The 23579-nt window shown below is 47.6% G+C and overlaps 1 protein-coding gene across 9 annotated transcripts in view; it reads right to left on the reverse strand.

The window, feature by feature from the left end:
* Positions 1-16053: 16053 nt before the first annotated feature.
* The window catches only part of HAO2 (hydroxyacid oxidase 2), a 667133-nt gene continuing 659607 nt past the window's right edge, over positions 16054-23579 (reverse strand). For all 9 annotated transcript variants that reach the window (XM_069635747.1, XM_069635741.1, XM_069635749.1 and 6 more), the window contains one exon: positions 16054-16267. In XM_069635747.1, coding sequence (XP_069491848.1) covers positions 16212-16267 — 56 coding nt within the window. In that variant the 3' untranslated portion in view covers positions 16054-16211. The remainder of the gene's footprint in view (positions 16268-23579) is intronic.

Here is a 23579-nt window from a genome sequence, read left to right on the forward strand (position 1 = left end):
AGTCTACCACACCAGGTGTTTGGAAGGATATGAACCTAGGTCCAGGTGCTTCCACATTACAGCCCATCGAAACATAAGGCAATCAGGATTATCGTAGTCTACCACACCAGGTGTTGGGAAGGATATGAACCTGGGTCTAGGTGCTTCCGCATTACAGCCCATCGAAACATGAGGCAATCTAGATTATCGTAGTCTACCACACCAGGTGTTGGGAAGGATAAGAACCTAGGTCCAGGTGCTTCCACATTACAGCCCATCAAAACATAAGGCAGTCAAGATTATCGTAGTCTACCACACCAGGTGTTGGGAAGGATATGAACCTAGGTCCAGGTGATTCCATATTACAGCCCATCGAAACATAAGGCAAGCAGGATTATCGTAGTCTACCACACCAGGTGTTGGGAAGGATATGAACCTAGGTCCAGGTGCTTCCGCATTGCAGCCCATCGAAACATAAGGCAATCAGGATTATCGTAGTCTACCACACCAGGTGATGGGAAGGATATGAACTTGGGTCTAGGTACTTCCGCATTACAGCCCATCGAAACATAAGACAATCTAGATTATCGTAGTCTACCACACCAGGTGTTGGGAAGGATATGAACCTGGGTCTAGGTACTTCCGCATTACAGCCCATCGAAACATAAGGCAATCTATATTATCATAGTCTACCACACCAGGTGTTGGGAAGGATATTAACATAGGTCCAGGTGCTTCCACATTACAGCCCATTGAAACATAAGGCAATCAGGATTATCGTAGTCTACCACACTGAGTTTTGGGGAAGGATATGAACTTAGGTCCAGGTGCTTCCACATTACAGCCCATCGAAACATAAGGCAATCTAGATTATCGTAGTCTACCACACCAGGTGTTGGGAAGGATATGAACCTAGGTCCAAGTGCTTCCACATTACAGTCCATCGAAACATAAGGCAATCAGGATTATCGTAGTCTACCACACCAGGTGTTAGGAAGGATATGAACCTGGGTCTAGGTGCTTCCGCATTACAGCCCATCGAAACATAAGGCAATCTAGATTATCGTAGTCTACCACACCAGGTGTTGGGAAGGATATGAACCTAGGTCCAGGTGCTTCCACATTACAGCCCATCAAAACATAAGGCAATCAAGTTTATCGTAGTCTACCACACCAGGTGTTGGGAAGGATATGAACCTAGGTCCAGGTGATTCCATATTACAGCCCATCGAAACATAAGGCAAGCAGGATTATCGTAGTCTACCACACCAGGTGTTGGGAAGGATATGAACCTAGGTCCAGGTGCTTCCGCATTGCAGCCCATCGAAACATAAGGCAATCAGGATTATCGTAGTCTACCACACCAGGTGATGGGAAGGATATGAACTTGGGTCTAGGTACTTCCGCATTACAGCCCATCGAAACATAAAACAATCTAGATTATCGTAGTCTACCACACCAGGTGTTGGGAAGGATATGAACCTGGGTCTAGGTACTTCCGCATTACAGCCCATCGAAACATAAGGCAATCTATATTATCATAGTCTACCACACCAGGTGTTGGGAAGGATATGAACATAGGTCCAGGTGCTTCCACATTACAGCCCATTGAAACATAAAGCAATCAGGATTATCGTAGTCTACCACACCGAGTTTTGGGGAAGGATATGAACCTAGGTCCAGGTGCTTCCACATTACAGCCCATCGAAACATAAGGCAATCTAGATTATCGTAGTCTACCACACCAGGTGTTGGGAAGGATATGAACCTAGGTCCAGGTGCTTCCACATTACAGTCCATCGAAACATAAGGCAATCAGGATTATCGTAGTCTACCACACCAGGTGTTAGGAAGGATATGAACCTGGGTCTAGGTGCTTCCGCATTACAGCCCATCGAAACATAAGGCAATCTAGATTATCGTAGTCTACCACACCAGGTGTTGGGAAGGATATGAACCTAGGTCCAGGTGCTTCCACATTACAGCCCATCGAAACATAAGGCAATCAAGTTTATCGTAGTCTACCACACCAGGTGTTGGGAAGGATATGAACCTAGGTCCAGGTGATTCCATATTACAGCCCATCGAAACATAAGGCAATCAGGATTATCGTAGTCTACCACACCAGGTGTTGGGAAGGATATGAACCTAGGTCCAGGTGCTTTCACATTACAGCCCATCGAAACATAAGGCGATCAAGATTATCGTAGTCTACCACACTGGGTCTTGGGGAAGGATATGAACCTAGGTCCAGGTGCTTCCACATTACAGCCCATCGAAACATAAGGCAATCAAGATTATCGTAGTCTACCACACTGGGTCTTGGGGAAGGATATGAACCTAGGTCCAGGTGCTTCCACATTACAGCCCATCGAAACATAAGGCAATCTAGATTATCGTAGTCTACCACACCAGGTGTTGGTAAGGATATGAACCTGGGTCTAGGTACTTCCGCATTACAGCCCATCGAAACATAAGGCAATCTAGATTATCGTAGTCTACCACACCAGGTGTTAGGAAGGATATGAACCTAGGTCCAGGTGCTTCCACATTACAGCCCATCGAAACATAAGGCAATCAGGATTATCGTAGTCTACCACACTGGGTCTTGGGGAAGGATATGAACCTAGGTCCAGGTGCTTCCACATTACAGCCCATCGAAACATAAGGCAATCTAGATTATCGTAGTCTACCACACCAGGTGTTGGGAAGGATATGAACCTGGGTCTAGGTGCTTCCGCATTACAGCCCATCGAAACATAAGGCAATCAAGATTATCATAGTCTACCACACCAGGTGTTGGGAAGGATATGAACCTAGGTCTAGGTGCTTCCACATTACAGCCCATCGAAACATAAGGCAATCAGGATTATCGTAGTCTACCACACCAGGTGTTGGGAAGGATATGAACCTAGGTCTAGGTGCTTCCGCATTACAGCCCATCGAAACATAAGGCAATCAAGATTATCGTAGTCTACCACACAAGGTGTTGGGAATGATATGAACCTAGGTCTAGGTGCTTCCGCATTACAGCCCATCGAAACATAAGGCAATCAAGATTATCGTAGTCTACCACACCAGGTGTTGGGAAGGATATGAACCTAGGTCTAGGTGCTTCCGCATTACAGCCCATCGAAACATAAGGCAATCAAGATTATCGTAGTCTACCACACAAGGTGTTGGGAAGGATATAAACCTAGGTCCAGGTGCTTTCACATTACAGCCCATCGAAACATAAGGCAATCAGGATTATCGCAGTCTACCACACCAGGTGTTGGGAAGGATATAAACCTAGGTCCAGGTGCTTTCACATTACAGCCCATCGAAACATAAGGCAATCTAGATTATCGTAGTCTACCACACCAGGTGTTGGTAAGGATATGAACCTGGGTCTAGGTACTTCCGCATTACAGCCCATCGAAACATAAGGCAATCTAGATTATCGTAGTCTACCACACCAGGTGTTGGGAAGGATATGAACCTAGGTCCAGGTGCTTCCACATTACAGCCCATCGAAACATAAGGCAATCAGGATTATCGTAGTCTACCACACTGGGTCTTGGGGAAGGATATGAACCTAGGTCCAGGTGCTTCCACATTACAGCCCATCGAAACATAAAACAATCTAGATTATCGTAGTCTACCACACCAGGTGTTGGGAAGGATATGAACCTGGGTCTAGGTGCTTCCGCATTACAGCCCATCGAAACATAAGGCAATCAAGATTATCATAGTCTACCACACCAGGTGTTGGGAAGGATATGAACCTAGGTCTAGGTGCTTCCACATTACAGCCCATCGAAACATAAGGCAATCAGGATTATCGTAGTCTACCACACCAGGTGTTGGGAAGGATATGAACCTAGGTCTAGGTGCTTCCGCATTACAGCCCATCGAAACATAAGGCAATCAAGATTATCGTAGTCTACCACACAAGGTGTTGGGAATGATATGAACCTAGGTCTAGGTGCTTCCGCATTACAGCCCATCGAAACATAAGGCAATCAAGATTATCGTAGTCTACCACACCAGGTGTTGGGAAGGATATGAACCTAGGTCTAGGTGCTTCCGCATTACAGCCCATCGAAACATAAGGCAATCAAGATTATCGTAGTCTACCACACAAGGTGTTGGGAAGGATATAAACCTAGGTCCAGGTGCTTTCACATTACAGCCCATCGAAACATAAGGCAATCAGGATTATCGCAGTCTACCACACCAGGTGTTGGGAAGGATATAAACCTAGGTCCAGGTGCTTTCACATTACAGCCCATCGAAACATAAGGCAATCAAGATTATCGTAGTCTACCACACTGGGTCTTGGGGAAGGATATGAACCTAGGTCCAGGTGCTTCCACATTACAGCCCATCGAAACATAAGGCAATCAAGATTATCGTAGTCTACCACACCAGGTGTTGGGAAGGATATCAATCTGCGTCTAGGTGCTTCCGCATTACAGCCCATCGAAACATAAGGCAATCAAGATTATTGTAGTCTACCACAGTGGGTCTTGGGGAAGGATAAGGACCTGGGCCTGAGAACAGATTTAACCTTCTTTTTCACAGTTGTACATCTACAACGGTGCAGCTATCTCTGTACCGCCCATGCCACCTTCCCACAGCACCCATTATAGTGCTGAGCGGTTGGTGACATTTTGGTGAGTGGAGACGAGAGGCTGATGATGCAATGCTTCTCCTGCAACCTATGGGGGCGACAGTGTCTTCTGCACTCTACACGCTGACCATGAACTGTGGCATGCACTCTGGCGCAACACCACCTATGCATGCTTTGCAAGTGATGTGTGGGGACCCACAAGGTAGGTGCTGCGGAAGGAGTGCTTGCGCAGCACACCCATAAACAATACAAGCATTTGGGGGATGCTTCACCCGCACCGTGTGAGTCCGGGAAGAGCATAGGTGCAAATCTCCCTGCAGTGCATAGCAAGCCAAGCTCATCCCTCACGTATTCATGGTGGCCTTGAATCATGCTGTGCCCGTCTATGACTTGAATCCTGGCTTTCACTTGTTCTCTTGCAACATTATGTGTTCAGTACTTACTCCGCAACTTGATGGGCTCTCCCCACTTTCTTTTCCATTCTATATCACTGTATTTACACTCAGCCTTCTCTTCCTCTCCCTATCTTTTTTCTCCCTCTCTCGTCTCCCCCTCCCCTTACTATTTTCTATGCATGTCAGACCTAGTACGATAGTAGCCTGTATGTTACTTCTCCTCCCGCACTTGTTTCTTCCTTACCTTCCCCCTCCAGCACTACCTGAAATGTCATCAGATCTAGTACGATAGTAGCCTGTATGTTACTTCCCCTCCCGCACTTGTTTCTTCCTTACCTTCCCCCTCTAGCACTACCTGAAATGTCGTCAGGCCTAGTATGATAGTAGCCTGTTTGTTACTTCCCCTCCCGCACTTGTTTCTTCCTTCCCTTCCCCCTCCAGCACTACCTGAAATGACGTCAGGCCTAGTACGATAGTAGCCTGTATGTTACTTCCCCTCCCGCACTCGTTCCTTCCTTCCCGTCCCCCTCCAGCACTACCTGAAATGTCGTCAGGCCTAGTACGATAGTAGCCTGTATGTTACTTCCCCTCCCACACTTGTTCCTTCCTTCCCGTCCCCCTCCAGCACTACCTGAAATGTCGTCAGGCCTAGTACGATAGTAGCCTGTTTGTAACTTCCCCTCCCACACTCGTTTCTTCCTTCCCTTCCCCCTCCAGCACTACCTGAAATGTCGTCAGGCCTAGTACGATAGTAGCCTGTTTGTTACTTCCCCTCCCGCACTCGTTCCTTCCTTCCCTTCCCCCTCCAGCACTACCTGAAATGTCATCAGGACTAGTACGATAGTAGCCTGTATGTTACTTCCCCTCCCGCACTTATTTTTTCCTTCCCTTCCCCCTCCAGCACTACCTGAAATGTCGTCAGGCCTAGTACGATAGTAGCCTGTATGTTACTTCCCCTCCCGCACTCGTTCCTTCCTTCCCGTCCCCCTCCAGCACTACCTGAAATGTCGTCAGGCCTAGTACGATAGTAGCCTGTATGTTACTTCCCCTCCCGCACTTGTTCCTTCCTTCCCTTCCCCCTCCAGCACTACCTGAAATGTCGTCAGGCCTAGTACGATAGTAGCCTGTATGTTACTTCCCCTCCCGCACTTGTTCCTTCCTTCCCTTCCCCCTCCAGCACTACCTGAAATGTCGTCAGGCCTAGTACGATAGTAGCCTGTATGTTACTTCCCCTCCCGCACTTATTTCTTCCTTCCCTTCCCCCTCCAGCACTACCTGAAATGTTGTCAGGCCCAGTACGATAGTAGCCTGTATGTTACTTCCCCTCCCGCACTTGTTCCTTCCTTCCCTTCCCCCTCCAGCACTACCTGAAATGTCGTCAGGCCTAGTACGATAGTAGCCTGTATGTTACTTCCCCTCCCGCACTTATTTCTTCCTTCCCTTCCCCCCCAGCACTACCTGAAATGTCATCAGGCCTAGTACGATAGTAGCCTATTTGTTACTTCCCCCTCCCGCACTTGTTCCTTCCTTCCCTTCCCCCTCCAGCACTACCTGAAATGTCGTCAGGCCTAGTACGATAGTAGCCTGCATGTTACTTCCCCTCCCGCACTTGTTCCTTCCTTCCCTTCCCCCTCCAGCACTACCTGAAATGTTGTCAGGCCCAGTACGATAGTAGCCTGTATGTTACTTGCCCTCCCGCACTTGTTCCTTCCTTCCCTTCCCCCTCCAGCACTACCTGAAATGTCGTCAGGCCTAGTATGATAGTAGCCTGTATGTTACTTCCCCTCCCGCACTTATTTCTTCCTTCCCTTCCCCCTCCAGCACTACCTGAAATGTCATCAGGCCTAGTACGATAGTAGCCTGTTTGTTACTTCCCCTCCCGCACTTGTTTCTTCCTTCCCTTCCCCCTCCAGCACTACCTGAAATGTCATCAGGCCTAGTACGATAGTAGCCTGTTTGTTACTTCCCCTCCCGCACTTGTTCCTTCCTTCCCTTCCCCCTCCAGCACTACCTGAAATGTCATCAGGCCTAGTACGATAGTAGCCTGTTTGTTACTTCCCCTCCCGCACTTGTTCCTTCCTTCCCTTCCCCCTCCAGCACTACCTGAAATGTCATCAGGCCTAGTACGATAGTAGCCTGTTTGTTACTTCCCCTCCCGCACTTGTTCCTTCCTTCCCTTCCCCCTCCAGCACTACCTGAAATGTCGTCAGGCCCAGTACGATAGTAATTTGCCTGTTCTCCTCTCATACCACCACTGCTTCCCTTCCTCATCATTGTGAAAGCTCTTACACTACCTGAGATGTCGCCTGACCTAGTACGATACTTACATTTCACATTCCTATTGTTTCATGGCATTGTATGAATGTCATTGTATTTTTCCTTGCTCCCTCCCTTGCCTTGGAGCGCTTTGAAAGATGTGTGTAGAGGCGCTATATAAATGCACTATCAATCAATACCTTTGTGAGTTTAGCTGGCAATTCATTGCAGGGGCGGGTGGGGGGGATACACCTGTTCCCTGTAAAGATAACCCAAGGGCGTGATAAGAAGGATTTTCAGGCTGCAGAAAGCAGTTGCAAGGATGGGAGGTTTCTCACCATCAGGCCAGAGGGGTGTTTGTGTGTGTGTGTGTGTGTGTGTGTGTGTTTATGCGTGGTGTGTGTGCAGTACCTTCTACAATATCTTTTGTGGAGTAACCTACCGTTGTGATGCTGTTTTGCTGGGTGACATTACTATTTGTTTAGGTTTCCTAAGCTACTGCATTTCTTGCTGTTTGTCTTTATTATGCCATCGTGTATATGCTCTGCCCTGCGTTGAACTACTACCCTCTCTTAGGTAGGATATGGTACACTGTGTTATTTAATGCTACGCCATGTTGTGTTTTGAAGGTTTAGAAACATGTTAGGTTTGCTGTTACGATCTGTGTGTTTTCTTGTTCTTCACTTGCGTTCTTATGCATTTTTTTCACCCCTTCTTTTTTGATCTTTTGGGACATGATGCCAGTTTCCGTTTATGACAGCTGGTAGGTCACGTTATACTATGAGATGTTTCATTATGTCATTTTGCATTAATATCTAATGTTGGAGCACCTTAAAGCAGCTGTAAGGTGGCAGGCAAGCACCTCCCAAAACATAAACACAGGAGTGTAAAGTAGACCTGGAAAGGCTACCTGGTAACCACACATACTGTTATATTCTTCGCCCCTAAGATTCCCCCCACTGCCCCCCAATACGAGACGAGACCCTGCACAAGAGGATTCCACCCAGACACACTGCTATTGCCACAGGATCCAGCAGTCCTCAAGAACCTCCAAGACGCCTGCTCCGGTGCTTTGCTTCCAGGGCCGCCATGGTTTTTTTGATTGATTGATTGATATTTTATTTATATCGCTCATACACAAGTGTTTCAGAGCGCGATAAGGCAAGGGAGGGGAACAGGGGAGAACAAAACAGCGATCTTACTAGGCCCAGTGACATTGAGAACGCGCAAGTGCATGGGAGAGGAGGAGGGGAAAAGTGCATGGAGTGAGAGAGAAGTGGAAAGTGCGAAGCAGAGGAGAAACAGATAAATAACAATAAATAAATAATAAAGGGAACAAACAGTGGTAATGCAGCCAGCAGTTTGCAAGTGCTAGGTTTAAGGCAGCAGACAGGGTAGGCCTGATAAGTGCAGGAAAAAAGGGGGTGGGGGCTGTCTGGGTAAAGATACAGACCCCAGTGCAAGGGGTGGCCCGGAGGCAGTGCGGGAGGGTGGCAGGGTGAGCAGGTACCTGGGCCCGAAGGGCAGAGGGTGGCCAGGTGCACAGAGAGAACAGAGAGAACAGATCAGCAGGGGAGAGGGTGAGCGAAGGCAGAAGAAAAGAGGAAGGTCTTGAGGTGCTTCCGGAACCGGAGATGGTTCTCCTCAAGTTGAAAACCCACCCTCATTTCAAAGTACACATGTTTCCTTCCATGTTTCCCGACAATAGATCCTGGATTTTTGGGACGTAGGACAGTAAGCAAAAGGGCTCCAGCCTCTGTGTTTTTTAGGCATGGCTTCAGCATGGCCAGGCTACGAATGACACCCTAGCATTGTCGTGGACTTAAAAGGCCGGCTACTGCCACACCAACGACCATATTCGGGCCCTGAAATGTTTTGCATGAAGGGAAAAGCCTATGTTGTTGTGCGACTATTGTGGCGGTGAAGTTATGTAGTAAAACATCTTTGGTGTTAACATAGCAGAAAGGGGAACAACATGCAAAAAGGGACAGCTTTGTCATATTCACAATTTGGCGTACAACTTCTCCCAAATGTTATCAAAAGAGTTTTCAGGTTTACAAGCTGCGCAGATCACGATTTCACTTGACTGTGCGACCGATTTGGGGCACTTTCACTTCTATTTCACATGAATTCTCCCCACTGTGGCTGGCTGATGGGCACCTCAATGCTGATGTCTGGGTGCACCGTAAATGCGCAGGATACTGGCCGACCTTCCATTGGGCCTCCCTGTTGAAACGCCATGTGTGACGTAATGCAATGCTCGCTTGAGCCTCCATCCCCTGTATAATAGCTGCATATCAAGGCCCACTGCGGCCAAGCCCAGGCAGGCTAAGGGTGCAATGTTGTGGGCTGCAGGTGTTAGGCGCTGATGGTTTGGCGCCTCAGAACTCCTCGCCTGGACACTGATGACCCTGACCTCACAGCACACTGTCAAATTCAACCAGATCACACGCAACTCCAGATCCCAGAACTGCCTTCAAGACCAGAGATGCCTGTCGTCGCCCACCTACACGAGCTAGGCCGACCGCCCTACAAGCCACTAAGGTATGTTAACACATCCACTTACGCCGTGTATCCCTCTTTACCCAATCCTCTTTCTAAACAACTGCGTTTGTTTCCCTGCATGCATCTGAAAACCTGTCTTTCTACTCGGGCTCCCCCCTGGGACGCTTCCCCATGAAGATGTTCCACCATTCCTACAATTGCAGACTCAATACCGCTCTAGGGACGCTACATCTCGCCAAACTAGACTCCGTTGCCCCGCACAGCCGATGTAGCCCTCAGCCCCACTGGATGAGGCTTTGTCGGCGTGCGCCCACTGCAAACTGTTCCACATTTTGCCACTGTGATCCCGCACGCCCCCTGTGCTAATATGGACCCAGTAAGCAGGGGAGGCCTCGATCGACTTTATTGGCTCTCATTGCACTTTCACGCCCTCTCTGTAACCTTCTTGTTACTGTGTAACTTACTATCCTTGTGTAATTGTACTACTTGTCCCCATCTGTATCTACATAACTCACAACCAACGGCAAGGCACAACTTGCTTCCATCAGGGCTACGTAATCTACAGCCTGTGTGTAAGGCTACAACTTGCCTCTGTCTGTTACTATGTAACTCGCAAGCTGTGTTTGTTCTCCATCTCCAATTACACAACTCGCAACCTGCGTTTACATTTTGCAACTCATCTCCGTCTGTAGCGACCTAATTCGCAACCTGCGTTGTTAATCATGTAACATCTCGATCTGTTACTATGTAACTCGCAACCGGTGAGATATTGGGCACCCGATATCCGTTCTGTAGCTACATAACTCGCAAGCTGCGGGTATACGTACAACTTCTCCATCTGTAATTTATGCAACTCGCATCCTGCGACGCCCACGGGTTAAATGTGCTATACAAATGTATAAATAAATAAATAAATAGCCTCATGGTGAGGGTGAAGGTCACAGGATAGTAAGATGACATGAGAGATGGATGCCAGTCTGTCACTTCATACAGAAGGAGACAGCTGGTCCTCCTCTCCCTACCCACCCTTTTTAGTCGCACATCCATCTCAGCTTTTCATATAGTCTAATGAATGCATTCTGCACAGGGACCTATAGTCAATAGAACCCTAAGTATTACTATACTTTGATAGTCTACTTTGAAGTAGGCCACCACTCTGTCTCACAGCAAATTATAATAAACTCTAGTAAAAGAGGTAGGGGCGCTACTCTGCGAGAATGAACACGGATATATGACCTGTTCTATGGGAAGGTACCCACTCGAGAGTCCGCAGCCACATATTAGCTCACTGTACCTTTCACAAAGGAGGAATATCCATTTGCACATCAGTCTTTGTCCTGCCCACTTGAACAGTCCAGCACCGAAGCGGTCGGCAATCCTCCTTTGAACAAGAGTACCACCAGCAACCCCAGACACGTGTTTCGGCCTAGTCAGGCCACATCAGTGAGGTGGAGCTTGGCCTCTCTGAGCACAGTGAGCATGGGGTGCAGGTCTGGGTAACCCTAGGTAACTTAGAGTGACCAACCCTAAGTTCCTTAACCATAGAAAAAGAGGCCACGCTAGAGTTTATTACAGAGAAAAGAGGCATGGGCGCCCCTCTGCAAGAACTAACACAGCTTAATTACGTGTTCTATGGTAAGGTGCCCACTCGAGCGTCTGCCGCCCCTGCTCTCAGGTGGGCACCTTCCCACAGAACAAGTCATTAAGTTGTGTTCGTTCTGCCAGAGGGGCGCCGTACCTCTTTTTTCTATAATAAACTCTAGCATGGTGTGAAGAAGAACAAACACTGAATAATAATTTATTTGACATCAAGGTGCCCAGGCCTTTGTACTATTATCGTGCCAGTTTGACCACTCCAATCCCTTACCTTCTGCTACCAACATCATTCACCTTCACAAACAGTCTATGTTTGACTGTGCCACTCTTGGCTCAGGCTTGGCAGTCACACGATTAACATTCTGCAGTTTGACCTGGGAGCACAAGGTATAGGGACGCAGGAGCAAATAAGCCACCACGCTTCCAGGATTGCTTCTGCACGCTTGCGAGCCCCTCATGCATCCAACATTACATTGTGCACTAGCTTACATTTCTGCAAACCTGCCTTGGAAACCCAATCCAATTATCAAAGCACTTAGATTATACCTGCTTTCGCCCTTTTGCAGAACTCTGGTCCACCTAACACGACTGACCTGCACCCATGTTCTCACACAACATTAGTTTAATGCTTTATCCCCGATACCAGTGTTTACAGCATGGAGTTTCCACTTGCCCATTCCCTTATTTTCCCCAGGCTCATTTCTCTTCTTCCAGCAGATGAAGCTCGGATGGAGGTACATGATGCCACCCTATAGACACGCTTGGGTGCTCTGATACTACTGCAACACTGATTTAAAACCATCTAAATATAACATAATGTACACCTTGTTGAGTCGTGTGCGCCCAACAAGCGATCAGAAGTAACATACGGCATCTGATTGGCTGGCAGCGTGGCTAAGCAATTATACACAAATATTCATTAGAAAAGCAATCATTTTGACTGTGCCAAATGAAAAAATATATTTTTATTTTGCAGTTAAGTTATTCATTTTGGGCAAGTGGCTGTGTCCAATTAAAAATCTGTGTCACGTTGCTGCAGCGGTAGTCATGTTCACAGGGGAACCTTGCACACATTGGTGGACATCTGTACAATGTGACATCTTTCAATTTTCAGGTGTGTTTTATTTTTCTTGTTGCATTGAATGGCTGATAAATCCTTCGCTGTTAGTTTTGCTGAACCAGATGAGCTGCAAGGAGCATTAATGGTAGCGGATGACGTTCCGTCGTCTTGATTGAGGAGGTGGCTCATATGGCCCCGCCCCCTCCTCGCGCCGCTCTGAAGTTCTGTGACGCGAGCAGTGCTTCAGGACATAGCGCAGTGAAAATAAAAAGGCATCTTAATGTATTATGTATTCTTCCCTTCCTGCTATGAAAGTCATGTAGCACATGTTTTATTTTATTTAAAACCTTCTGGCTTGCATAGCGGTCTGTTACTTTTGTATCAAAGTACAAGAACAAAAGTACCACCAGCAACCCCAGATATGTGTTACGGCCTCGTGGGGCTTCATCAGTGAGGTGAAGCTGAGCCTCTCTAAGCACAGTGAGCAAGGGGCCAAAACACGAGGGGATCCCCTCTCCATGAATGAACAATGGGACACCATCACACACCACACTCTGGTACAGGCAATCGATTAATCTCTCTCTACAGGCAAATCCCCATGGAAGGCTGGCTCGTGCACCCTACCCCAACACCCCTCTGTGTGAGCAGGGGTCATGAATGTCTGGAGCAAGATTATGGTTGGTGATACATGCTGCAGAGAAGAAAGTAACTGTTTTTTCCGCATCCAAGCTGGCTGACCTAGAAGGGTTTGCCATGGTATGATGCCATGAGTATGCTAAGGTAAAGTAAGGGTGGCGAGTGTGCATGGTGGGGGTGAAATGGGGCCGTACATACAAGTCATTTTCTAAAATATTATTGGTAGGGGATATAGTCAGGCATACAGTAAATGGTGCAAGAGGGATCATTAGAAGTAATTGTCTCTTGTGAAATGGGTGGGGTTAGTATTGTGTGGTGTATGAATGGGTGCTTCCTCAGTAAGGTGGTGGGGGGCAAGGATGTGACTGGTGCGTGAGGAGTACTTGGGAGTTGCTGAATGCTTCTGAGCACTGTGGTATGATGGAAACATCTGGATAATGAATGGGGGTAAATAATAGATGCACATCTGTTGAATAGGGTGCATCTTCGACGAGTGGGGCAACAGGGAGTTGAATCCATCAGGCCCTGAGTGGTGATCAAATATTTTGCCTTTTAGCGGAGGAGACGTTGCAATATCAGTCCAATGGTATTCTACAATTGCTTCGCAGAATATTTCAACAAAGCCCATTACATTGAATTTTCTTTTAACAAGCCAACCTCTCAGCAATTGGCTCTGTCTGTCAGGTGTCTCTTTGCCTCTGTCGTGGTTGCTACCTCTGCCTGTTCTCCATCCCTGCCTGAATGCAATCTGTAGTCATCCTGCACAGAGACCACTTGGGTAAGTAGTCTTAGGGCCTGTCTGATGCTTGGTGGGTGCCTTTCCTCGATTATGGTCGGTTTTTAGCTTGGTTTTGGGTGCCTTTTAGAGGGATTTGTATGCATTTTGCAATTTTTCTTTTAGCTAAAACTTTGTTTTCTGAGGGATTTATTTTGTGTTTTCTGAGCTGGTCAATTCCAGGAGTGGCCTGCCTTTGTGCTGGAGTCTTTTGTTGGTTTCTGGCTTTTCTCCTTCACCCAGCAATTGGCTCAAGCAGTCAGGTGTCTCTTTGCCTCTGTCCTGGCAGTTATCTCTGTCTGTTCCCCCCTCCCTTCTCCCATCGCTTTGAAACAGTATTTGCTTCCTGTATAAGCACCTAACAAGCAAACAATAAATAAATAAAATAAATAAATCCATCCTCTTACCCTCCCCTCCCCAATCCTCCCCACCAATTCTTTTGGTTCTCATTGGTTCATGCTCCCCGTGACTGGTACAGCAGCATTTCAGAGGCCCTTCCAGGGCAGTCTTGCCCAGGCAGCCACCGGCTAAGGGCCACAAAGCAAATGGCAGCTACTATCTAAGCAGCTCCACTACGTATTTGTCCATGTCCACCTGTGAAGCCTGCCACAGTCAACCAGCAGCTACTGATAAGGGAAGTGTGGTCTGGGCGGGGAGCACAGCCATTACTGTACTCCAGTAAAACCCCACCACTCTTACTACTGAATATCGTATACATATGCATTTGGTCCAAGTTGTAATAAGCATCCAAATCTTGCATTTAGGGGGCAGGAAATGTGTTACAATAGACACATTGCGAAGATTAGCATTGTGTCTCATTTAGATAGAATTCTGAGGTTTAGCCACAGAGGAGAACATTGAAAGTACCCAATCTACTAACCACCTTGCTACTGCTCCCCTCCTACACACACACCCCCCCCGGTACTATACACACCCATGGGCTAGCCAAACTACACCCAAACACACATCCAACATATCTAACAATTGCATATAACAATCCCATGCACTGGACCTTACCCCTACGGACACAACAAGCCAGCGCGCTCAACCACAACCTTAAATACCTGCCAATTTACATATAAAACACACAAACACACACCCAACAAAACAGACATTCACATACAACAAACAACCCAGGCATTGAGCCTTTTATGGATACAAGAAGCCAGTGCACACAATCAACCCACTGACAACTTAGAACACACAGATGCCAGTTTCTCCTGGTTCTGGACCTATCCTATCCCTCTAACCTCACTAACTTGCCCCGTCCTCTTTCTTGCAGAACCATGTGAGGGCCGGGAGCCTGCCCCTGGGTGGTAGCAGTGCACGGTACAAGTCAACATAACGTAATGTAGATGGGGGTTGGGTTACGGTATTAATTAAGGTGGGCGGGATGGGGGAGTTACAGGGAGTATCCCTGCATTGGTTTGTGGTAGAATGTGTTAAAAAAAAGAAAATTAGATGAAGTGGGCTTTGAGGAAATATTCTTGAAGCAATCACATAGCTCCAGTCCAAGTACCAGCATCAAGGCAGGGGTAGAATGTCTCTGGAGCAGAGGTAAGAGTTACTTTGGGAAAGTGATTTTGCTCAATGACCTATCAACGTAGGTGCCGGTTGTGGATGTCCGTGTGTTGAGGGTAGGCTACGTACAATACAGTTTGCACATTGGGGCGAGGTGCTACGTGTGGGTGGGTGATTGTGAAGCAGCGCCTTTGTGCTGTGCACGTAAATCAAGGCAGAAGTGGCTGATGCAGGGGTCCCTTCTATCGCAAGTAACCATGTTCCCCTCCATTTCTGTCAGATAGACACATTCCGAACACCAGGCATTCCACCAAGTACCAGAAGGCAGCTGCATCCTTCAGGAATGAGCTGCTCAAGGCCTGCATCATGCATGCATGCTACTCATGAACCAGCTTCACTGTGACACCTTGGAGACTTACAGTCCCCTCTTAGATGCGTGCAGTGCTCTGGTTATTTCTTCCTAGTAATGATGCGCAGCGAGCCACAGCTGTAGGAGGTGTCCATTTTATTGAGGAATAGCTAGCCCACTACCAGGGACACTCATGCACCATGCCTCTTTAGCATAGTGTGACACCTTGAAATAGGGAAGTGGAGCTATGGGCAAGCGACGCGGGTGGCCCCCGACATGCTGCCAGATTCCCCTGGAGGATCTGCACTCAACATCTTCCCATCATCAATTGGGTCTAACTGAAAAGACACCACGTGACTGGAGAGCTTTGGTAACATAAGTATCTTTACTTTGCTGAGGTCAGGTATCTTTGTACAGATTAAAAAGCAGTATGTGTAAATGCTGGGTACAGTATCCATTCTCCCCTTCTGACGCGGTTCCCTTTATCCTTGGCAATCTCGCTGGCAGCCCGACGGATTCTCTCTCTACAGCTTAGAGAACTGGATCAAGTTTCGGTTAATTTCTGAGATATTTTTGCAGCCTGAAAATAGATGCATTTTTGTTAGTTTTCTGTAAAGGTGTCTAGTTGTAGGCAATACAATACATATTCCACAGCAACACACAAGCATTACTGTGATATAACGTATACATCACGTATTTGTATTTATTTGTGTTTTATAAAGTGCCTTAAGCCAAGGCACTGTACAGAGAACAAGGAACAGTACAATAAAATGGATAAGCAAAAAATACAGAAAACAATCAATCAAGGATGTTGCACAAAATGAGACTTCAGTGACCTACGGAATAAAGAATAAAAAGAGATAGAACGAAGAGTGTAAGGAAGAGAGTTCCAGTGAAGAGGGACTAAAAGAGTGAAAGTACGAAAACGAGATTGACCACAAGGGGGACGAGGTGCCACCAATAGAAACTGAGAAGAAGAGCGGAGAGAGTGGAAAGGGGTACCGAAACATACCAGAGCAGAGAGATAGTCTGGAGCAAGACCATAGAGGCATTTAAAGACGAGGCAGAGACAATTAAATGCAAGTTGAGTGTGAAAGGATAACCAGCCAAGAGTGGTAAGAGAGGAGGAGATAGATTGAAAGGCTGCGCAACCCTGCAATGCCCCATGCAACAGGTGCGCCTCCCTATCGCGACCCTAGCATGCCATAGAGAGCCTCCTGCAACACTGCAATATCGCTTCCCACTGCCAAATATTTCTCATGAAATTCTGCATTTGACCAAACCACTTGCAATGGTTCTGTGTTGTACTACATGCATCAATCACTCTGAATATTGAATGGAGACTTAACTCCACTGCAGGGTAGTATTCAAACAATGTGACATTGAATTACCATAGGAAGTTTTTTTTATTATTATTTTCAAGCAGGCATCTTTCCCAGCGCTGCCAGAAATGCCCACATCTTGGCAACGGGTAAACATGGGAGTGTAATAACACTGCCACGAAAAACAATAATAGGCGATGTCGTCAATAAATCTGAACCACCCCAATTGGTTCGGAGTGTTTATAATGTAAGTGTCAGGTCAACTCTTACTATCAAGGCGTGCCAACACTTGATACAATGATGGTTTAAACACAAACAAGTTACCAACAAAGAACTATCAATAAAAACAAGCAGCTATTTAACACACATCTGCACACGCGTCCACATAATTCGATGTCCGAGTATAAAATAATCATCACTTTGAGCAACTCGCTATTCGCCGGTTCGGCAACTTTGGCACAGAGAGCTCTACAGTGGTTCATGTCACCGCTCTGTCAGTTCCGGGGGCTGAACCCCAAGTCTACTTTCTCTTGGGCTCATTGAGAGAAGTCACCCATACTCTACGCCTCCTCACCCCCTTATCAACATTTACATTCGCCAAACTCTGCAACACATTCCCAACTTAATGTAATCCTGGTTCCTACAAGGAAGTAGTTGGCGTATACAGGTCCCTTCTTTTAACAGGGTCCAGAATATTGTTTACTAAGTATACATTTGAAAACTGTCCCAATGTTGCTAGGACGTCTGATTCACTCGCTGGCGCACTGTATATCAGTTCATGCTAGTCTTGTCATTTCCTCCTAGCAAAGGTCCACAGCGGAGGAGGCGGGCGGATTCCTCTTCCCCCAGAGTCGTAGCTTTCCATTATTGCCCCCATCTGTCTTCCGGGCTTGCCATACCTACCACAACAGCCATGTCCTCAAGGATGCACCCATGAGGCCTGCCCAGGATTGTGTTCCCTATTGCAACCCCTTCATCCATTCTCTCACAGCGATCCGGTATTGCTTCAACAAAGGGCTCTCCCATAAAATGTGTAGGATGTCACAGTTTCTAGTGATAATAGAGAATACAACTACAGAGAATGCACTAACAGAGAAACATAGAAAAAACCTCGAGCATTTTTTAAAATAGATATGGGGGTAGGATAATGGGATGAAAAGGGTTGGAATGGGGTTGGTTTAAGCACATAGAGAAACGGGGCATTTGGGGAGGACCCCCAAAACAACAAAATAAAATGGGATGTTTTTTCACTGTGCTTGTTTTGGCAGACAACGCATGCTCTGTTATGTATTATCTGTAATCACATGGGACCGGACGTCGCAATCTCGTGCAGGGCAGTGCCATTATGTAGCCTCACCCGACAGTCCCGTCCTTTGGAACTTGTTTGGTGACCAGTGCCACCCATGGAGAACTTTTCCCAACATTATCCGTGATTCTTTCCCAGTTTCCATCAAGCAGGGATTCAATGAGGGTCATATTCAACCTGTGCGGAGTGGCCCACTGACCTGCCTCTGTGTAGAGTGAGTCTTTGCGAGTGGCTCACAGAGTTCAAACTAAACCCCAGTAATGCCCCCAACTAATGAGGCTCACAGCCACTGGGGGATGTTTGAGTTGAGATACACATTTGCACAGTTCAAGTTGTGTGTGAGGTGCATGCCTCGCCATATTTCTGAGGCTTTAAATTGTATATTCTTGAAGCGTCCTTAGACAACCCACCACCCCACCCAACTCTTTGCGGTGGATGGAAGAGGCACTGCCACTCCATGCTGCCAAACACCTTTTCAGCTTCTAATGATACGTCTACTGTGGGGTGTAAGCTGTCCTTTGCTGATCTTTTGGGCATAAACCCTACTTGGGAGCCATGTGCTATTACGGATACTGCTCCCACAAGGCCTCTTGGCTAGGATTTTGTTATCGACATTAATTACGTAGATGGGCTGAGGGTTGCCACAGTGAGTGAGGGTTCTGTGCCACTTTGCGGCTGATGGTTATGAGGGTCAGACTGAACTTTGCCTCGAGTGACCCAAACGTGGTCCACAGTATAACGTTTTGGTTACTAGAGTTGGCCCTCATATTCTATAAAACCCCACCCTGAATCCTTCGTCTTGGGGAAATTCTCTCTGCTTTCATCTCCCCAATCACATGATAGACATCTTGTTCCATGATCGGACTCCGGAAGGTCAATCTGTCTTCAGCCACCAACGTAGGACGCTGCAATTCGCTCACAATGGATTACTACATTTTTACATACTCCGGTTCTTTTGAAGTAGAAGTGTTCATAAAAATCCCTAAATTCCCAGGCTATAAGTGCAGGTTACACCACCATCCCATAACCCATTTTGCTCTGAAACGTTGCTATACCCATTGGATATTCTCGCCATTTTAATTGCGCTGCCAAAAGCCTACCCACTGGTTCGCCCTGCGTGTAATGCGGGGGTGGGTAGTCTGAATGAGGCATATTGAGCTTTTGGAGAGGATTAAAAGTGCAACCTGTATCTTGCATTCCTGAGTGCCCTGAGGTTGAGATCAGTCTCACACTTCAGATACTTACCTCTGCTGCCCTGGACTGCGGGCTCTTGGGGTCCTCTGTTCTCCAACCACAGGCTCACGGTATTATGATCCCTGTAAACGATACCTTGTCTGCGGCTCACTGACCCCCTTCTGTTTCCAATGAACTCTTGCTATGGGACAGGGGTGCCTTCATTTCACCCCTCAAGCTTTTCTTCATCATCTGTTTGCAGAAAAGTGTGTTATCGCCAGGTCCACCTCTAAGGATACAGGACAATGGGGATTATTCTGAGTCGGACGGTCCAGTAAAAAAGTGTAGGTATCCACGGATACTGGCACTTTACCGGACTACCCGACTATGGGTTTGCCGGTGGCACACCCTGGTTTACCTCCAGCTGAATGCTGGAGGTAACCCAGGTGCCCTACCGGCAATAAAAGCCCTCATTACTGCCACCAGCAATGCTACCCGCCAGACCGAGTGCTGGAAATGGTCACAGTCTTTGACAGTATCCTGGCAACTCTACTGCCTGGATACCGGCAAGGTTGTAATGATATCATATGGCATTTATAACGCGCCTATACACAAGTGTGTCAAGGTGCGACATGGCAAGGGAGGGGGAACAGAGGGAAGACAGACAACAATCCTACTAGGCCAGGTGTCATTCTGACCACGCAAGTGCATGGGAAAGGGAAGAGGGCAGTGCAGTACATGGCGAAAAAGAATAAATAACAATAAGTAACTGTAAGGCCAGCAGGTGGCAAGTGCAGGGGTAAGTGCAGGCATCAGGTGTCAAGTGCTGGTAGTGGGACTGTAGGATACAGAAAACAGTCCCCAAGTGCAGGGGTTGCCAGGAAGGCAGTGCAGGTGTGCGGCTGGCAGGGGAGGGGACCTGGGCACGGAGTTCAGAGGGTGGCCAGGTAACCAGTGCAGTTTCAGCCAAGAGGTCAGCAGGGGAGAGGAGGAGAAAAAGCAGAAGCAAAGAGAAAGGTTTTGAGGTGCTTCCGGAACCGGAGATGATTCTCCTCAATTTTCAGGGAGGCATGGAGGCTGTTCCAGAGGGAGGCCCCAACTGAGGAAAGAGCTCTCGCACCAACTCGTTGCTTAGAGAAGCGACTGACCCTGAGGGAGTTGGAGGCGGATGACCGAAGAGTTTGAGAAGGGAGATATTTAGGAAGAGAGAGTTGAAGGTATTGAGGCCCCAAAACCCAGAAGGCCTTGTGAACAATGCAGAGGGTTTAGAACTTGATCCTCGCAGCCACTGGGAGCCAGTGCAGAGATTTCAGTCCTGCAGAGATACAATCCCTGGGCTTGAGGCCAAGGACAAGTCTCGCAGTCCTGTTCTGGATGAGTTGCAGAGGGCGGAGAGTAGAAGCAGGCAGATTTAGAAAGAGGCTGTTGCAGGAGTCTAATCTAGAGAGAACCAGAGCTCTGGAGAGAGTGAGCTTCTGGGGGAAGGAGAGGAAAGGAAGAATCCCTCTGAGGAGGTGCAGCTGGTAGTGTGACTTCTTAGAGACGTCATAGATGTGAAGAGAAAAGGAGTGTGTGGAGTCGAAGATGACCATGAGGTTTTTTGCCTCACAGGTAGGAGCAGGAAGAGGGCTGAGAGAGGCCGGCCAGAGAGTGACAGGAAAGGAGGGAGCGGTTAATGATCGGAAATGCCTCCAAGGAGGCTGTCTCAGCCCAAGAGATTGCACAACATTGATGCAGAGGATGAAAGGAAGTCTCTTCTGGATTGCATTCCAAACACCCAGAAAGGTAAAGTGTCATCTCTGCCACTTGGCTGGCAAAGCCCCTGGGGATCAAGTAATCCCTAATCCACTTGGATAAAGCACCAATAAAAAGGAGATTGTGCTACACTTTCCCTCATCATTGCTCAGGCAGTTTTCTTGCAAGCCCCTCTTGTGAACTAACAACCACTAACCCTAACGTGGGGTAAAAGCCCCAACTAAGCTAAACCCCTCTTAAAGGTAGGTTACGGGAAAGAGTAGTCTGGCTGAACTCTCGGGAAGGGAAGTCACACAAAGGGCCACACACGTATCCTTAGAAAATGCACCACACTGGAACAATGGAAAACATACACAATTATCTTGTTACACATATAGACGTCAGTCAAAGTAAGTACTTTAGCAAGTAACACACATTTTATAAAAAATACTATACTCTTTATAATATATACTATATTATAAAGACAGTAAATGTGATGTGTGGACAGGCAGACAACATATACCGACATGGTGTGAGAGAACAAATGGAAGCAGACATTCAAACACACAGTTAAAAAATACCTAGTGCCAGCCCAAAAAACAGTACACTGTCCTACAAGACAGAACTCACTGGTATATTATATCATATGGCGGCGTGTTCCAGATCAGGGGGGGGACGCGCCCGGGACAGAAGTGTACCCACTGCGTCCACTCCCGAAAAGGAACAAAAAGGGGAATGTAAGTGGGGCGGGAGGGGGAGGGAAATCTGTGAAAAAAGGGGACTGAGGGAGGGAGGAGAGGGCACTTGGCTTGTTCCCCAGCAGTGAAGATGGAGGCCTCCAGCCCTGAGCAGGCTTCAAGCGGCGGGATTAACGTCTGGCAATGCCCCCGTTCCGAGCCTCCTCATTGGCTTGGATATCGCCAACCCCTCCCCCCTCGCAGGGTACTAATTGGCAACAAGCACACACAACATTTAAAAACAAGGGGTGGGAATATAAGTGAACCAGACATTAAAACATAGTAACAAAGTGATTAAACTACGCTAGTGCCAACACAAACAAGTCTGCAGTATTTCCTCCCCTCACCTCACACATCCCTGATACTGAAGGATTCAGAGGTGGGGGAGGGCGGCACTGCAAAGAACAGGCAAAAATCCAGATACATTTTAGGAAAAGTTACCAATGCAATTCCCTTCAGGGAAAATAGTTAGACTGTTATCAAGAAAAGACCCAGTACAAATGTGTACTCACAGGTAGAGAAGCAAAGAGCAGGACTTTAAAAATGCATTAAAAGTCTGGTAAGAACACTAATTCTTCTCCATCTTAAATTAGCTGGACCAAAACACGGTACAGGAAAATGTCCGGGGGCAGGTAACAAACTACCTCTAAGCCCACTTCAGGAGAATGTTAAGGCTGGTAAAGTGTTCAATTGAAACAAGTGGGACAAAGTTAGTAGGCAAATGCAGGTAAGTCCCAGTGGTACCCTATGGGTGCAGATATGGTACAGACAACCACAGTAGGACCAGAGGAGACCCCACATTCCAGAGGTGGATTTGAGATCTAAGAGCCCCAAAAGAAATGTCAGCACGGTAGGAAGACCCCCAGAATCATCCAATGGGAAATGGGACCAAAACCCTGTTCTGAAAAATCTCGACCATGGAGCAGCGGGGACCCCTGAGCGTGGGTGTCAAAACCCACCAGCACATAATCCAGAGGTTATTAGGGTACTCGCTGGATTTGCTTCTAGAAAGTCGGTTCTTGGAAGGCTTAGCAACACGGGGAGTACAAGGCTTCTTTTCTAGGGGTGGTTTGCAGAATCCAGTTGCCAGGAACCTGAACTCTGGGCCAATGATGGAAAAGAAAACTATGTGGCTTTGCCACGAGGGAGACCCTGAAGTCAGAAGATAAAGTGTTGTTAAGGAAGACTGTGGGACAATGGTCGAACTAAGGAAAGCCGGGTCCGACGACTCGACGGGCAGAAGGAAACAACATCCCAGCATAAGAAGGTCCCGGCACAGAGGACATGCTGGGGGTATCCCAGCCTGGTCCAAAGCGGGACATGAGGCAGGGCAATGGTGAGTCAATACCCTAGCAGGCGAAGACAGCAACCAGCACCAAGGTGGAGACCCTGCTGGTAACCAGCGGGAAGCAAAAGTAAAACAGCCTGAAGAAAGTCCAAGCAGCACAGAAGTGGGGTCACTAGGAGGAAAGAGGAGCCCCACCACAGAGGACATGCTGGGGGTATCCCAGCCTGGTCCAAAGCGGGACATGAGGCAGGGCAATGGTGAGTCAATACCCTAGCAGGCGAAGACAGCAACCAGCACCAAGGTGGAGACCCTGCTGGTAACCAGCGGGAAGC

Source organism: Ambystoma mexicanum, chromosome 7p (genome assembly GCF_040938575.1).
Source record: "Ambystoma mexicanum isolate Mex_15411 chromosome 7p, UKY_AmexF1_1, whole genome shotgun sequence".
NCBI classification, from domain to species: Eukaryota; Metazoa; Chordata; class Amphibia; order Caudata; family Ambystomatidae; genus Ambystoma; species Ambystoma mexicanum.